At 47.7% G+C, this 18,686-nt stretch overlaps 1 protein-coding gene across 1 annotated transcript in view; it reads right to left on the reverse strand.

The window, feature by feature from the left end:
• Positions 1–1,095: 1,095 nt before the first annotated feature.
• The window catches only part of LOC112147635 (guanine nucleotide exchange factor VAV3), a gene marked incomplete in the record, with an annotated part of 47,836 nt that continues 30,245 nt past the window's right edge, over positions 1,096–18,686 (reverse strand). The window contains 9 exon segments of the mRNA XM_024274159.2: positions 1,096–2,242; positions 2,577–2,725; positions 5,937–6,066; positions 9,809–9,896; positions 12,361–12,477; positions 12,587–12,621; positions 12,751–12,816; positions 14,853–14,983; positions 17,961–17,985. Coding sequence (XP_024129927.1) covers positions 2,201–2,242; positions 2,577–2,725; positions 5,937–6,066; positions 9,809–9,896; positions 12,361–12,477; positions 12,587–12,621; positions 12,751–12,816; positions 14,853–14,983; positions 17,961–17,985 — 783 coding nt within the window.

Consider the following 18,686-nt stretch of genomic DNA (forward strand, 5'->3'; position numbering starts at 1 on the left):
CCCACCCCCCCACCACATACCTCCTCCTTCTCTCCTTCTGCTAGAAACGATTTGAATCATCAGGAATGGAGAATGACCTGCTGGTGCAAGAGCCCAACCACAGACTCAAACTTTAATCAATAAACACGACAAAAACTACAGAGCAACCACGCAGACGACCTGAAAACCTCTTCAGGTCATCAGCCAGAACCGGAGTGACTGACCAGACCTTTGATTTTAATAACTGCATGTTGATGTCATGCTCTTGATCAGGGAGATTGTGGAGGCTTTTGTGTTTTTGTCTGTTTGTGTTTTTCCCAATCATTAGCAGCTGCTGCTCCACATTCTCCATGACAGAAGTTCAACCTTACCTGAAACAAAGCATAAGTGTGTTTGAGATTTTAAAGGCAACAGTCACACATAACCACAGATTATTAGAAATCTAGTTTATTTTTTCATCAGTGATTCACTACCTTCTAGAAAGAGAAAAATGCACTGATTTCCTTCAGTTTTTCCGGATCAGCGTCACGTCGACTACAAGAACTGACAGGACACCGTTTCCCACAATGCATTGTTTTGTAGTCCTCAAGGCCACTTGCAGCCAGTGCAGTACCTTTTCTGGCTGCGCTGGTTTAGCAAGGCGCCTTCTCCGGCGATACTTTGTGACGTCGGTGGCAGAATCTAACCAGCATGCACCGCGCTGCAGGCGATCTGCACAGCGCCGGGTCCGCCTCGGTCATCTCAAACAGGCTCGTTAGCACTGAGCTTCCAGCGCTTCAATATATAAAACAACGGTTTTATAACCTTAAGAAGTTCATTCTACAACAAGTCATTCCTTACATTTAAATGTAAACTTCAGAGAACTCCCACGTGAAGAAAAGCTCTTCTCAGCGCGATGCGGTTTAGCCTCACAACAGAGGACTTTATATCGTTTGGAGAGTCGGATTTAAAATACATTTCCCAGACACACTTGCACTTAAACTGGAGGGAAAAGGAGAAGGAAAGGTTGATGATCCAAGCTTCCTTAGCATGACTCCATTAACCCTCCAGTCGTTACATGTTGAACTGAAGGACCTAATGTTGGGGGGGGGGGTCACTTCATGAACACTTTAGGACTTATATCATAACATGGAAAACTTTATTTATACCAACAAACACAGACAACAGTGCTTTGAAAAATATTGTCTACTTCTTATTTGTAACTTAAAAATCTGTTTATCGATTAACTTTATTCAGCCTACTTGTAAAAACAGAATTCTTCACCCAACAATTCTAGGAAATGATTTTCATTTGAATCTTTATCTTAATTACAAAATGACAGCAGCGCTCCTGCTTCAGTTAAACTGTTGCTGGAGTCGTTTCTTTAGATCCATGTTGTGGATAATCCGTCTGTGGAGACCATGACCTGCATGCAGTCCATGTTTATTCCTTTGGTCAGTCATTGTTTCTGATGAATCCTCTCAGTGAGACTGCAGTCAGTGAAACACAGCAGACTGAACTCAGGAGAACAATGTAGAGGAGATGCTCTTCTTAAATATTGGTGGAGCACACACTGTTCTGGGGGGGGGGGGTCATGTGAGGAGGGAAAGCTGCATCTCTGAACACCCAGTGTCACCTTCCTCTCCAGTGAACAGCTGTTGCATCAGCCTTGAATCACATTCTGACTGAGTTCCAGTAAACACTCAAACCTTAAAAAACTACAATAATCTAATAAACATGTTTGCTTCAGTCTCTGCATGATTTCAGTTTATTATCAGCTGTTGTCATGTGCCCCCCCCTCATATGAATCAGTCGTAAATGATCCTTTCATTCACTCTTGAGTTTCTGCAGAACTTCAACGGAAGAAATGAGGACTTGTTTGGAAAAGTCATCAGATAAAGAAGAAACAGAATAAAAAGGACTGAGCCCCCCCCCCCCGAAATCCACCTGCAGGCTGCTGTGTTTCAGTGCTTAGACACGTCCCGTGGGTTCTATGTCACAGTGGTAGAAGAAGAGTCAGAGCGTCGTAGCCCCGCCCCCTCAGTGCTGCAGCTACAGGGCTACGTTTTCCTGTCAAACATGAGGACAACAGAGACGAGAGCTTCAGGGACCACAGAGCCGTCTATCAGTGTGGGGGGGCAGACGGACGGCAGGAATCTGATTGGAGCAGAAGTCCGTCAGGGAAACCGCCGTCCTCTCCGTTCACGTCACGTTCAGATGACAGAGGGTGAGGGTGACGAAGTCAGTCCTCTTCATCCACGTAGGTGGAGGGAAACCAGCCCACCTGGACACAGACACGCGTTAGTGCAGTGAAGCTCCCAGAATGCATCTTTTATCAGGAAGATTAGGCCACAGCCCCGCCCCTCACTCTGAGACCTGAGGAGGATCTGAGCTCTGCAGACGATTTAACAACAACGGAGTCAATCAATACGTTCACATCTGATGTCATCAGAGTGAGACGACGTTCCCTCTGAGATGGTTAAAACAGCGAGAAAGTTCAGCTGCAGACTGATGATGGACTAATGTTTCAGTGAAAATGTCCTTTTATAACAGCTCCACCCCCCTACCCCCCTCCAGTAAGGATCTGCAGCAGAAGAAGAAGGAAGTGGATCTTCTACCCGGCCGTCCACTTCTCCCTTCCACCAGCCGTTGGGCATCTTGCTGTAGATCCTGATGACGTCTCCCTGAAGTAGAGAGAGCTCGCGGGTGTCTCTGGAGCTGAAGTCGTACCGCGCCACGGCCACGCCCACCACCCTGGGGGAGAAAACTAACACAGACGGGTCACTGTCAGGAGGATCTCCATTCAGTTCTGATTAGAGGTTCTGATCCAAACAGCTTACATTTAAAGGTTCATGTCTTCTGACCAAAAATAATTCTAACAATCAAGCAGATTGAGAGAAAACCATCGTAGACTCTATCAGTCCTGTAAACCTCAGTGTTTACTCTGTTCTGGTTTCTATGCAGAAACAACAGGAAAAAGTCTTGAACGAACCTAAACTCCAGCTTTTGTTTGCAACACCTTGTTACATGGAAGAACAAACAAGAACTTCTCTGATCTCAGTGGCTGAACAGATGCATTGATGAGTCACAGCAACGGCTGCTCTGCAGACCGTCAGATGAGAAGAAAACAGAAAGTAAAAGTAGCAGCGGTACCTGACCAGAAGGGCGAGAAGCTGGGAGGAACGAAGCTGCAGCCTCCAGAAGGAACCAGAGAGAAAACTAGAACGCAAGGGTGAAGATGAGGGGTGGAGGAGATGGTGGAGGTGATGGATGGAGGTAGTGGTGGAATTGAGGGGTGGAGGTGATGGTAGAGGTAATGGATGGAGGTAAGGGGTGGAGGTGATGGGAGAAGGTGGTGGTGGAATTGAGGGGTGGAGGTGATGTTGAAGGTGAGGGGTGGAGGTGAGGGGTGGAGGTGAGGGTGGAGGTAAGGGGTGAAAAGCAGGGTGGAGGTGAGGGTAAAAGTGAGGGTTTGAGATGATGGTGGAGGTGAGGGGTGGAGGTGAAGTTGGAGATGATGGGTGGTTGTTATGGTGGAGATGAAGGTGGATGCGAGGGTGGAGGTGAAGTTGGAGATGATGGGTGGTGGTTATGGTGGAGATGAAGGTGGAGGTGAGGGTGGAGGTGATGGTGGAGGTGATGGTGGAGATGATGGGTGGAGGTGATGGTGGAGGTGAGCGGTGGAAAGCAGGGTGGAAGTAAGGGGTTGAGATGATGGTGGAGGTGATGGTGGACGTCAGGAGTGGAGGTGAGGGGTGGAGGTGTGGGGTGGAGGTGAGGGTGGAGGTCAGGAGTGGAGGTGATGGTGGAGATGATGGATGGAGGTGATGGGTGGAGATGATGGTTTAGGTGATGGTGGAGGTGATGAGTGGAAGTGAGGGTGGAGGTAAGGGGTGAAAAGCAGGGTGGAGGTGAGGGTTTGAGATGATGGTGGAGGTGAGGGTGGTGGTGAGGAGTGGAGGTGATGGTGGAGGTGAGGGGTGGAGATGAAGGGTGGAGGTGAGCAGTAATTCAGGTCAGAGCGAAGAGTTGAAACGAGGATCATTTGACAGAAAGATGATTACATGGATAAGAGAAAAAGCAGAAAAGTGTCATCAGAGTGAGCGGATGAGATCAGACTGTCTGTTCCTCTGATCCCCCTAGATTACAGTAATCTACGACCCTCTAGATTACAGTAATCTCCTCTGATTTACAGTAATCTCCTCTAGATTACAGTAATCTCCTCTAGTTTACAGTAATCTCCTCTGATTTACAGTAATCTCCTCTAGATTACAGTAATCTCCTCTGACTTTCAGTAATCTCCTCTAGATTACATTAATCTCCTCTGACTTTCAGTAATCTCCTCTAGATTACATTAATCTCCTCTGACTTTCAGCAATCTCCTCTAGATTTCAGTAATCTCCTCTGATTTACAGTAATCTCCTCTAGATTTCAGTAATCTTCGTCCCTCTAGATTACAGTAATCTTCGTCCCTCTGACTTTCAGTAATCTCCTCTGATTTACAGTAATCTCCTCTAGATTTCAGTAATCTCCTCTAGATTTCAGTAATCTATGTTCCTCTAGCCCTTCTGCTCTCTTTGGGGTCCAGATGACTCCGCCCACATATTGATGTAATTCCTTCCATGACAAATGTGGACAGGATTTTATGTCTGTCATGGACATTAGTGAAACTCAAGAATCAATGATAAAAAAAAAAATCAGCGCGCTGTCTGGTGGGTCCAGATGACCCCACTTTTAATGTAAACAAGCCAAGGAGAGTAGAAGTGTCAAACTGCAGTAATCTCCTCCAGATTACAGTAATCTCCGGTTTATCATGTTCTTGAAGTCTCTGCTGTGTTCTCTGATCAGCAGGATCATGATGGTCTCACAGTTACTGAGCATGTAAGGACAGCCTCACCACTAACTTCCTCCTCCGTGCTCTTCCACTGTGGAGATGTCAACAGGTGATTCTTCTAGAAACTCCAGCTCTACATCTGATAGAGGAAATGTTTCAAAGAGAGACATTACATTGTCCCTCTGACGTTTCTTCCGTTCAGTTTGTTCAGAAGTTTCGGCTTCAGGAAGATTATTCGGAGATGAATCCTCAAACATCCTCAGACGAGGACACGGCTCTCGCTGATTGTGTGGATTTTGTTTGTCGCTGTGTGCGATTGTTGTGGCTTCCTTCCATCGCTGACACGTCTGCTTCCCTCAGAGGAGATGCAGCCAGACTTTGTTTACGGAGGAGGACACATTTGGGGTGGACGGATGTATCCCAGCATGCACTGGGACAACAGCGGGCTGTCAGCCGATGAGTGAATGGCAGCAAAGCTGCTTTGAAGCGGGAAGCGCGGAGAGACTGACGGCGGGAAACGGAGGGAATTCTGCATCCGAACAGACACAAAGAGCGTCTTGGCTTTGTTCCCGCCTTCACGCGCTGCCTTCACGCGCCGCCTCCGCGCCGCCGGTCTGCACGTACGTCTCTGTAAGACATCTGCTTTCAGAGCAGACTGAAAACTTTTCTGAGTGTTGTGGAGGAAGTGGGGTCCTCAGCTGGCCGGAGGGGCTCCCCCAGGTGCGTGTCAGCAGACGACTCTTTTCCTTCCTTTCCTCGGTTTTCACCTGTCAGGAAAATTGTGAAGCCATCTCAGAGCGGAGCAGCGCGAGCTTTGGGAGCGGCGGACTCCCGGCGCTCGCCTCGGGCCAAGAGCCTGACGGGATCTCCCTGCCAAGCCGAGCGAGGATCCAACACTTCCTGCCTCTGCACCTCCTCCTCCTGTGACTCATGAGGAGTCCTGTCCTCCGCCTTCATTCCATCCCAGATTATGCTTCAACGCTGAAGCTCTGTGCTTCTTCAATGACCTGAAGCTACAAACTATTCTTCACTTCAGTTTCATCTCAAACTAGAGACAGCTCCTCTATCCTTCAGGTGTGCCACGCTGCACCACAGCCTGATCTAAGCATCAGCATCTGTCAGGCAGAGGGGGGGGGGTCCTCACCAGTGCCGGTCCTGGTGATGGCCCTGGGCAGGTTTCCGTTGGCCGGTTCCCGGTAGGGGACCTGCAGGGTGGTGTCCAGGCTGCTGAAGCCCTCCTTCAGAGAGTGCTGTTGGTAGTAGTCCACCAGCTCCTGCAGGACGAGACACAGATTCACATGCAGGAGGAGGACGGACCGGAGGAGGGAACGGTTCGGTCGGCAGGACGGTTTAGACACAAGTTATTCAACTATAGATAGATCACTGAGATAGAATAGATCAGTGAGATAGATCACTGATATAGATCACTGAGATAGAATAGATCACCGAGATAGATCACTGAGATAGATCAGTGAGATAGAATAGATCACTGAGATAGATCAGTGAAATAGATCAGTGAGATAGATCACTGAGATAGATCACTGAGATAGAATAGATCACCGAGATAGATCACTGAGATGGATCAGTGAGATAGAATAGATCACTGAGATAGATCAGTGAGATAGATCACTGAGATAGATCACTGAGATAGAATAGATCACTGAGATAGAATAGATCACTGAGATAGATCACTGAGATAGATCTCTGAGATAGATCAGTGAGATAGAATAGATCACTGAGATAGATCAGTGAGATAGATCACTGAGATAGATCACTGAGATAGAATAGATCAGTGAGATAGATCACTGAGATAGATCAGAGAGATAGATCACTGAGATAGATCACTGAGATAGATCACTGAGATAGATCAGAGAGATAGATCACTGAGATAGATCACTGAGATAGAATAGATCAGTGAGATACAATAGATCAGTAAGCACAAAGATTCAAAACGAAGGATCATTTCTGCAGACTGATCTTCCTGACGTTCTCATCTCCTGAACCTGAAGATTTGAAGAGGCCATCCATGATTTTCTTCAGCCTTTCAGAGTGAACTATATCCATAGAAAGGATCATATATTATCTTTTGAACACTAAAAAATAAATTATTAAACATGAGTTATTTTTGTGGACTCTTTCATACCCAGAAGTGAAACAACTCGATCTCTGAGGCTCCGCCTTTCGCTCTTTGTCCGTCCCGCCCCGTCATCCTAGAGCTGGTGTTCCTCCGTGTGTCCGCGCATGCAAACAATCTCTGAACTTTGGACTTTGGGGCGGCCGTGGTGCAGTGGTAGGGCGGTCGACTCCTGATCAGAAGTGAGCAGGTTCGACTCCGCCTTGCCCGCCCATGTGTCGAAGTGTCCTTGGGCAAGACACTGAACCCCGAATTGCCTCTGGTGGGAGGTTGGCGCCAGTGTTCGACAGCGGAGCCACCACCAGTGTGTGAATGTGTGTGTGAATGTGTGAATGGGTCTGTGACTGTGAAGCGCTTTGGGCCCTCGAAGGAGGGTAGAAAGCGCTATACAAGTATACGCCATTTACCATTTACCATTTTACATGGATATTGGAGGCGGCTGTGGAGCAGCGGCAGGGCGGTCGACTCCCGATCAGAAGATTGTGGCTTCGATTCCCGCCTTGCCTGCCTGTGTGTTGAAGTGTCTTTGAGCAAGACACTGAACTCCACACTGCCTCTGGTGGGAGGTTGGCGCCAGTGTTCAGCAGTGGAGCTGCCATCAATGTGTGAATGTGACTGTGACTGTAAAGCGCTTTGGGCCTTCAAAGAAAGTAGTGAAGCACTATATAAGTACACACCAAGTACACACCATTTACCATGTTTGATATCTAACCCACAGTCCAATCCAGATGGTGAAGTGCAGGAGGAACCACAGCGACCCCAAAGACGTCTGCAGGATGTTTCTGACGGTCAATGAGAAGCTGACTAATAACTGTCGTGCTGCTGTCTGTTTCTACAGCTGTGCATGTGTCTATACCAGTAGCTCTAGCGTTAAACAACATCATTTCAGGTAGTTGTGTGATTTACGTTCGCGTCTGCATCCGGTTTGATTGGAGGAATGGCGCCGGCTCTGAGGTTTAATCCACTTTGATACAGATTCATTTTAACAGTCATCTGTGGTGGCGATCACAGACTAAACGTTTCTGTCTGTCCTGTCGTGCTCCTGAAGATAACTATTTCTGACGAGCAGACTCTTCTTTTGAACAAACTCTTCTATCTCTGCAGCCTGAAAACATTGTCTCCACTTAAAGACATTATCTTACGAGTCGTTTCTCTGTAGATTAGACACAAGAGGAACCACTTTTTCTCAGAGTCGATGATAAAATCACAACACTTTGCTGATGATCACTGTTAGTGTAGTGGGTTAAAGAAAGAGAAAACAAACACCCACACTTTCTCTCTGTTGTTTGAGTTGGGTGCATTGCACTTGACCGCCAGTGGGTGGTGCTGTTGGCGCTGCTCTGCCATTGTGGACAATCGATGAAAGAGGCGCAGCTCCTTTATTGAAGAGGTGTTGTCCTGATCAGATGTGTTTGGATTTTTCACAGGTAAGTTGTTTTATTGTGTTAAATGTGACATTGGGAGTGTTGTAGTCATTTATTTACTAATTATTTATTTAGTAAGTAATGTATGATTGTTGTAGAAGAGCAAAGAACATTCCTAAATTTGTAAAAGGTGTATTTCTCAAAATGTGTTCTACCGCCGCCATTTTACCGCCATTTAGTTCCTTTGATGTGCCCAAATTGCATTTGTGTGTACAGGAATCAGTGCAGTTGCACAGAAACGTTGAAAACAGATAATTGTGTGGTTACATTTCTGCTCTTCATGAGCGTGATTATATTGTTTATTGTGAATTCAGCTTTTATTTCTTTATTATTTTATCTGATTTGTTTATGGAATATTGACAATTGTGAAACTGTCTTCAGTGAATGATCCATTATCAAAGGAGCTTTGTGATTCGTCCACAGCTGCAGCTGCACAGACACCCTACCGCCCAGCGGCCCCTAGGGAGGTGCCGGTAACAGAGGCTCTGGAGAAATCGGGTGTTGGTGTTAGTCTGGGGGCGGAGCTGTCAGGGCAGACTCTTCCTGGAAGGGGCGGTTCTCACTCTGTGACATCAGCACGTGATTGGTGGGTATGGGAGGGGCTGCTGGTTTTTAGAGGATTACTCTTGATCAGTATAATGCACTAACAGCTCATAACGTTGTTTTTCATGGAATGGCCTCTTCAAGGAAACTCTGCCTCCATCCTGAAGCAGGAACATTCCAGAACTACCATGAGAACGTTCTACCGTCCTGCTCTAAACCCTGGAAGACGGTTTGAATCCTGCTTCATCACTTCGGGTCTGACGGAACCAAACCGTCTGAGAGAAACCGGGAGAGATTGCAGTTTCCGGGAGACTTGCTGGTGATCCTGACGAAGCCCCGCCCATCTGGATGAAGCCCCGACACCATCCTGCATCTCTGAGTGGAGTGATTCCTGGTGGGTCGTCTGTCCTCCTGCTCCTGGTCGTGGACTGCAGTTCTGCTTCATCTGGACTATGGACTTAATCATCACTCGTCCCTCAGCTCTATATGAATGAACTCTACTCATATATGCAGTTTTAGCAGCTAACTTTTCTTTAACCGTTCTGGTATCGCCTGTCCGTCCTGGGATGGGATCTCTCCCTCATGTGGGAATCCCTAAGGTTTCTTCTTTTTTTCCTGACTCAGGTTTTTTTAGGAGTTTTTCCTTACCGCGAGGGAGGGTCTAAGGACAGGGATGACCGTTCTTTATAGTCTGTTTAGTTTTTACCTATTGTGCATATTTTATGACTCCATCTGTGCATCTGTTAAAACTACAGGCATGAAGCCCAATGAGGCAAATTGAATTTGTGATATTGGGCTATATAAATAAAATTGAATTGAATTGAAGTTCTGTCAGAGGAACCTCGTTCGTCTCATGATTAGGGAAAGAGGAAGTCAAAGTTCCGGGAGAGAGCAGCAGTTCCTGTCAGTCTGTACCTGCACCGTCTTGAACAGCCGGCTCTCAGCGATGTAGAAACCTCCGTCTTTGGTCAGAATCTTGATGTGCTTCACTTTATCGCTGAACCTGAGGAAGAGGAAGATGACATGAACTTCTGAGGAGAAAACCGGGATTCTCAGTCCAGACCGAAGAGACCGGATGAAGCTGAGCAACAAGAGGATCATGCTGTCAGGAAGACTTCCACAGAGGACCAGAAAACAACGAAGAGTGTGGAACCGACCGGAAAGTTCTGAACTTCTGCCTGAAGAGGAAGCTGAAGACGGGTCATAAGGAGGGTGAGTTGTCTGAAGGAATCCTGCTGTTTTCCAGAAGACTGTTCTACTATATCAGCGCAAACATTTTATGATTATTTATTCTATAAATTGTAGCTGTAATTTTATCCTTTGCTTCTGTTCGTCTTTGAGATTCTCACTAAAGTGTGACTCCTCCCACAAAGTGATGGTGAAGACATGGAGGGTCAGTTCAGTAAAGACAGAGGCTGCGTCTGAACTCCCTCTCTACTCACTATATAGTCCGTCCACCATTCTGGATCTAAAAATCCAAAATCCAGAGCACTAGAGATTTCCCAGAAGTCTTTGTGAAAAACCGGCCAGCATCAATAATCACTAGATTATAGACCACAATGCATTGGGATTTAACCATTTTTGTGAAAAAACATGTTTAAATGTGTTATTTGAATAAATTCCATATTTTCATCATCAGTGGAGTCATGAATGAACGTGAACTGTTCGTATTGATGTGATTTTCACTTCATGAAATCAGTGACATCATATCCGGGGTTTAGACAAAAGAAAGAAAAGCAGTGACCGCGGTGTTCGTTCGTTCACCTTTCGGCTTATCCCTTTCGGGGTCGCCACAGCGTAACAGCACCCACTGTTTGGCATCAGTGATTTGGCAGAGTTCTTACGCCGGATGCCCTTCCTGACACAACCCTGTACTTGAGGGGCACAGGGACCCAGTTAGGCAGCAGGGTCGAGGGTTTTGGCTAAGGACCCAATCTGGGTGGGGATCAGTGGACAACCCTGGGAATCGAACCCAGGACTCCTGCGTGTCAGCCCTTCACCTAGCCCACTGAGCCACCCAGCCGCAGTGTCTGCATTTAAAATCCAGGCTGCTCGATCGTTTTATAGCAGTTATTGATTCAGAGACAGCCGTAGATCTGATGGTTTTCAGTGATCAGTCTGATGCAGATCCAGACATTTCACATCCAAAGCTCCGCCTACTTTTGCTCCCTCATCATCATCATCTTCAACAGTTTCTTGACGGACCTTTGAGACACAGAAACTCCTCATTTGTTCACACATTTCGTCTGATGCACATGTGTCAAAGTAAAGGTCCGGGGGCCCGATTCAGATCTGGATCCGGATCAGGATCGGGCCCGCAACAAATCACAGAGAAAACGATTTGATTTGTTTTTGTTGAAAAGAACAAATGTTATGTTTGTTTCCAGGATTGTTTGTTTTGTTCAAAAATGTTCATATTTGGATCATTTTAACAGATCAAAATCTTTTGAGATATTTATAAGTGTAATTTTTCATATAAAATGACATAAAAGTAAAGAAATGCATTTTTTTTTTAGCATTTAGTTTTATAATTTTTAAATATATATATATATATTATAGAGAGTAAAATATTGAAAGTTCTGTAAGGTTTATGTTGATTTATTCTGAATAATATTCTTGCCTGTGTTTATTCATAACTATGTTAAAAAGTGACAGTTTTAAAGTTTTAAAAATGTAGTTTTAGTGTTCAACAAGTGTTTGTCCTGTTCGTCCCGTGACCTAAAGTGTGTTTTGAGTGATTGAGTTTGACCCCCTGATCTAATGCAATCAAAGCTGTCAGCAGTAGAGATGCAGATTTCTGAGTGATGTCATGTGACCAGGCTGTCAGTGGCGTCAGCCTGGTCACATGACAAGAGTTTGTTAAATAAACCATCTCATTTATGGATCAAAGACGCTTAAATGATGAATCTTTGCTGTTTGGAGAAGCTGCAGCTTCACTGAAACATTAGGACATTAGAGACCAATGACATGACAGACACACGTGCACACACACAGTTGCAGTGTTTGAGGTCAGGAGTTGATTAGTTGCGGCTCTCTCTCTGTTATCTCCATCACATCCAGATTAGGATCTTAAGCACTGAGACTCAATTAGGACTGGAAGACATCAAACAGCCAATGAGGAGCAGGGCGGGGCGGGGCCACCAGAGGAAGCATGGCGGGTCGCTGGGACCCGCTCCAGACTGAGGATTCGGGTCAAAACCAGCAGTTCTGAACAGAGAAGTCCTGATGTTCACCAACGGTCCCGGTCAGTCATGTGACCTGAGCTGCTCTGAATGATGGGGGAGAATGTTTCTATCAAGACTGAAGGTCGGCTTTGGCTCAAACACAAACGTAGACATGAACACAATAGAGCTGCTGCCGTGTGGTTTCCTGTCTCTGAGCCTCACAGCAGCAGCACTTCCTCCTGGTGTTACTGCAGGTCATTCACGGTGATCACTGTGCAGGAAGATCTAGAATCAGACTCTTACTTGATGCTGATGGCGTACTCGTTGCACTCTTTACTGCGGTGCCGGATCAGGTACGTCCCGTTGTCCTGGTGGAGCAGCTCCACCTCCGCCTGGTACCTCTCCAGAGGGCCTGCAAACCTGAACCATCCATGAACAGCTGCTGCACTAACAACACCACCAACCGCTCTGAACGTGGAGGAGGGAACGCCCCGACGGTCGGTGAGGAACGGCTCTCCGCCGCACTTACCACAGCTGGCCGGAGTAATCCACGGGTTTGGGAACCTGGAATCAGAGCAAACGTTGGAGACCTGACGCCGAGATCCGTCTGGGATCAGCTCAAATTCAGTTTTCTGTTCAGGACGTTAAAGTGAGTCTAAAGACGGAAAAGTGTCGATCTGGATGAACACTTACGCACGGACACGGCCTCACGGCGTCGCTGGGAAAGAAGCCCGTCTTACTGGAGGCCAGGATCCTGCCCTGCAGGGAAACAGCAGTTACCATGGTGAGACTCGTCTGAACCGCCGCTCTTCATCACCGCTCCTCTTCATCACTGCTCCTCTTCATCACTGCTCCTCTTCATCACCGCTCCTCTTCATCACTGCCGCTCTTCATCACCGCTCCTCTTCATCACTGCTCCTCTTCATCACTGCTCCTCTTCATCACTGCTCCTCTTCATCACTGCTCATCTTCATCACTGCTCCTCTTCATCACTGCCGCTCTTCATCACCGCTCCTCTTCATCACTGCTCCTCTTCATCACTGCTCCTCTTCATCACCGCTCCTCTTCATCACCGCTCCTCTTCATCAGTGCTCCTCTTCATCACTGCTCCTCTTCATCACTGCTCCTCTTCATCACTGCTCATCTTCATCACTGCTCCTCTTCATCACTGCTCCTCTACATCACTGCTCATCTTCATCACTGCTCCTCTTCATCACCGCCGCTCTTCATCACTGCCGCTCTTCGTCACTGCTCCTCTTCATCACTGCTCATCTTCATCACTGCTCCTTTACATCACTGCTCCTCATCGTCACCACTGCTCTTCATCACTGCTCCTCTTCGTCACCGCCGCTCTTCATCACTGCTGCTCTTCATCATTGCTCTTCTTCATCACTGCCGCTCTTCCTCCCCGCTCCTCTTCCTCCCTGCCCCCCCCGCAACCAGCCTCTCATCTCCTCTGCATCCCGAGTTCATTCTGGCTCCGACTCTGTTAGATTTGTACACTACAGCTTTAACACTAAATGATGGATCTTTTTCTGCTCCTTGAATTCCCAAACATTGGCGCCGTTGCAGGCTGGCAGCGCCGCCATCTTACACGAACGGCGAGGTCAGAGCAGCGCTCCACCTCAGGACAGAAGCGGATCATGAAGCGGAGCTGCTCCGGAGCTGGAGTCTATTTCCTGACCGTAAGATCTTCTGTGGATCCATCAGAGTTTGAGGTTGACGGCGAGCGCGGCGAGCCCTGCACCCCCCCTCCCCGCCCTCTTTATTAGACTATGAAAAGCTTTTAATTCGATTGCAAAGCAAATCTTGGCCCATCGCTGTGATTTATTCAGAGCAATAAGATTTGATGGGAGGTTTTCATTATTTCTTCTGCTCTGGATGAGCGAATGATAAAGATGAAACTCATGACTCTGTTGGCATAAACAGGCAGGATCAGAGCATCCAATGAGATTACAGTGATTGATTGTTTTGTTCTGCCAGGGGATGGAGGGTAATTGCCTTCTGGGTAACAGGGCAGGCGAGTCCTCCATGTCCTGTAATTCCATCCTCCGGCGCCACCGGAGAGGAAACCTTCCCAGGAGTCTTCCTCGTAAACAGAGACGTTTAAAGAGCTGGTAGTCGCCACACTGCCTCTAATAAGACAAATATTAAATACTTCACAACTTCCTGCTAACTTTTCATATCATTAGTGAACTTTCCAGCTTCTTTAATCAGCATCAGAGGTTTGGAAGCGTCCGAACGGATGATCCTCGGATCTGAACTGAGAGATGAAACGTCGGATCCGTCTTCTCTACAAACAAACGAGCAGCTGCTGCTGTTTGTGTAAACCTGAGATTCAGAAGAATCTGCCCCGCCTTCACCTGATCAGCTGATCCACCTGCAGTTTGTGTGATTTACTGACATCTAGTGGTGGAATGGAGAGATTACTGCCAAACAACGAAGGGACCTTTTCATTTCTAGTCACTACAACTCCTTTCAGCATCGAGAAACCTCGTTTACTGTGATGACGACCAGGCTGCACCTCTGCATGCACTATTGTGCTGCACAAACTCCATCAGTGCAGCTGCTGCTGCATGTCTCTCACTGAGCAGAACAGCTGCTGATGGAGCCGCGTTCAGACCAGAAACGCTGCATCATCCCATCCATGCGTGCGCCGTTACCATGGCAGCACGCCGTGCCAACACGTCTGCCGCGTGACATTTGCTCTGTTTGGGTCCAGCTTACAGGAGGCGGTGTCCCCGCCCACCACGCCACGCCATGTCACCACAGAGACAGACAAAGCTCCAGCTCACCTGCCACCAGGTGCTGTGCACGTCTGCAAAGATCAGCTCCATGACGTCCCCCACATGGAAGCTCAGGGGGGGCCCACACTGGGGACAGGGGACGCCGCTGTAGTCTCTGATGGCCACCATGCGAGGTAGACCTGGAACACACAACCGTTCAATTATAGTGTTAGTTTTCAGTCTTCATTCGACTGAAACCACAGAAAACTGGAGCTGATCTCTGAATATGAATGAACGAGAATGAACAAACTCTGAGAAGACAGAAAGTCTTCACTGATGTCAGGGTTCATGAAACAGATTTAACGACTAAACAATGGAGGACTTCTAACCCAGAGAAGACCTCAGTGAGACATCAGAATGAGCTCTGTGCTCCACTTGGCCGGCGGTACGTCCCACAGCACTCCTTTAAGGAAGACCGGGTCTGGCTTCTTAAGGGTTAGTCAGGACGATGCGATTGGAAGCAAATTTGGAAAAATTGATGTACGTTTCAGAACAGGAAGCAGCAGAGGAGAAGGTTTCTCAGAAAGGTTTGGGTTCATATCCAGCTGCAGGTCGGCCTCTGACTGTGACAGCAAGCCAGAGGCTGCAGAGCCTGGAGGAGGAGTGTGGGAGTAGTTCTGGAGTTTGGTAGGAGGTATAGAGTTTGGGAGGAGTATGAAGTGTGGGAGGAGCTCTGGAGTTTGGTAGGAGGTATAGAGTTTGGGAGGAGTATGGAGTGTGGGAGGAGCTCTGGAGTTTGGGAGGAGTTCTGAAGTGTGGGAGGAGTACTGAAATGTGGGAGGAGTTCTGGAGTGTGGGAGGAGTTCTGGAGCGTGGAAAAAGTTCCGGAGTTTGGGAGGAGTTCAGAAGTATGGGAGGAGGTATAGAGTGTGGGAGGAGTACTGAAGTTTGGGAGGAGTTCTGAAGTGTAGATGGAGTTCTGGAGTGTGGGAAAAGTTCCGGAGTGTGGGAGGAGTTCTGGAGTATGGGAGGAGTTCTGGAGTTTTGGAGGAGCTCTGGAGTGTGGGAGGAGCTCTGGAGTGTGGGAGGAGGTAGGGAGTTTGGGAGGGGTTTTGGAGAGTGGGAGGAGTTCTTTTGTTTGGGATGAGTTCTGTAGTGTGGGAGGAGTTATGGAGTGCGGGAGGAGTTATGGAGTGTGGGAGGAGCTCTGGAGTTTGGGAGGAGTTCTGGAGTTTGGAAGGAGCTCTGGAGTGTGGGAGGAGCTCTGGAGTGTGGGAGGAGTTCTGGAGTGTGGGAGGAGCTCTGGAGTGTGGGAGGAGGTATAGAGTTTGGGAGGAGTTCTGGAGTTTGGGGGGAGTTCTGGAGTGTGGGAGGAGTTCCGGAGTTTAGGAATAGTTCTGGAATTTGGGAGGAGCTCTGGAGTTTGGAAGGAGTTCTGGAGTTTGGGAGGAGTTCTGAAGCTTGGGAGGACTTATGGAGTGTGGGAGGTGTTATGGAATGTGGGAGGAGTTGTGGAATGTGGGAGGAGTTCTGGAGTTTATTAGGAGTTCGGGAGTTTGGGTGGACTTATGGAGTGTGGGAGGAGTTATGAAATGTGGGAGGAGTTCTGGAGTTTGGAGGAGTAAAGGAGTGTGGGAGGAGTTCTGGAGTTTAGGAAAAGTTATGGAGTTTGGGAGGAGTTCTGGAGTGTGGGAGGAGTTCTGGAATGTGGGAGTAGTTCCGGAGTTTGGGAGGATTTCCAGAGTGTAGGAAGAGTTCCGGAATGTGGGAAGAGTTTCGGAGTGTAGGAAGAGTTCCGGAGTGTGGGAGGAGTTCCGGAGTGTAGGAAGAGTTCTGGAATGTGGGAGGAGCTCTGGAGTTTAGAAGGAATTCTGGAGTTTGGGAGGAGTTCTAGAGAGTGGGAGGAGTTCTGTTGTTTGGGATGAGTTCTGGAGTGTGGGAGGAGTTCTGAAGCTTGGGAGGACTTATGGAGTGTGGGAGGAGTTATGGAGTGTGGGAGGAGTTATGGAATGTGGGAGGAGTTCCGGAGTTTGGGAGGAGTTGTAGAGTTTGGGAGAAGTTATGGAGTTTGGGAGAAGTTATGGAGTTTGGGAGGAGTTATGGAATGTGGGAGGAGTTATGAAATGTGGGAGGAGTCCTTGAGTTTAGGAGGAGCTCTGGAGTGTGGGAGGAGTTCTGGAGTGTGGGAGGAGCTCTGGAGTTTGTTAGGAGTTCTGGAGTTTGGGTGGACTTATGGAGTGTGGGAGGAGTTATGAAATGTGGGAGGAGTCCTGGAGTTTAGGAGGAGTAATGGAGTGTGGGAGGAGTCCAAGAGTGTTGGAGGAGTTCTAGAGTCATCAAGACTAGAAAGAAGGCAGAGTTTGATGCTGACGCTGAGGTTACTCTACCTGTCAACTGCGCAAACCATTGACTGTATATTGAAAACTGGACTGAGTGGCCCCTCTTACCTGGCGTTCCAAACAGGAAGTACCTTAGAACCCACATAGACCTCTATAGAGAACCAAACAGTCATTTTATTGGTCAGAATAACATTCTGGATCTGAAACATTTTCATCATCTTGATAATCTTCTTTTTTAAATGATTTTTCTGCAGTTCCAGTTATAAACTGACCAATCAGATACCTCGGTAAACGTAGATTGACAGATTTCATAGACAGATTCTACCCGAGCTGCTTTTACTGGAGGGGGTGTGGCCTTCAGTCAAGCTGTCCCATGATTGGTGACAGCAGTTGTCATAGACACGTGACTCATAGACTCGGACCAATCACTGTCGTCTGGCTCCAACATGGTTGCTGAATTGGCTTCATTTGACTGGAGCCGGAGGTAAGGCACTTTCTTAGGGGCGGAGTCACACTCGCTCAGTCCAGTCTATATATACAGTCTAAGAGCCAGACAGATGGACCAAACTCAGGCAGCAAAGATCCTTAACGATAACGGAGAATGAAGATTCCTCTCAGCCGGCAGATAGACGTAAAACTCTGCAGTTTCTCTAACGGTTCTGAGAGTTCCTCCAGTTTCTGAGCAGAAATCCTGACAGATCTGATCATCTCCAGCCATGGATCCGTTTCAGTTCTGCTCTGTCATCTCAGAGGAAGTTCAGGTCAAAGCGCTGATGAGGCGGATGTTGACTCCAGTGAGGATCAGGAACCCCCACCCCCCCACCCCCCCCATACTGACCTGCATCTGCAGCTGCTGCTGTTTCCTGTGGATGAAGACACAAGAGAGGTGATGAAACCGGACCGGTTCTGGTTTCTTTTCAGACACAGTCTGTCATCATCATCATAACTGCAGCTGAATGTTAACAATCCTCCTGTCAGACCGAATCATCCAGAAGATTCTGCTGTTTGTTTGTCTGAGTCATCAGGAGATTTTATTGTGAAAATTCTAGTTTGGACGGTTTCACTTCCCCTGAATCTGTCGTGTGATCTGTGAGATTTCTGATCTTTCTCAGTCATTTCAGGATCCAGAACTCCTGAAGAACGAGTCGTGGTTTCCACCAAAGTGATCTGATGTTTTCTAAAGTCCAGCAGTTTGTGGAGAACAGGAGCAGAAGGAGCCGCAGATGAAGAGGAACAGCTGAAGAGGAGCTGATGAAGAGGAGGTGATGAAGAGGAGGTGATGAAGAGGAGGTGATGAAGAGGAGCAGATGAAGAGGAGCTGATCAAGAGGAGCTGATGAAGAGGAGGTGATGAAGAGGAGCAGCTGAAGAGGAGCTGATGAAGAGGAGCAGCTGAAGAAGAGATGATGAAGAGGAGCTGATGAAGAGGAGCTGATGAAGAGGAGCTGATGAAGAGGAGCTGATGAAGAGGAGCTGATGAAGAGGACCAGATGAAGAGGACCAGATGAAGAGGAGATGATGAAGAGGAGCAGATGAAGAGGAGCTGATGAAGAGAAGCTGATGAA

Source organism: Oryzias melastigma, linkage group LG17 (assembly GCF_002922805.2).
Source record: "Oryzias melastigma strain HK-1 linkage group LG17, ASM292280v2, whole genome shotgun sequence".
Lineage (NCBI taxonomy): Eukaryota > Metazoa > Chordata > Actinopteri > Beloniformes > Adrianichthyidae > Oryzias > Oryzias melastigma.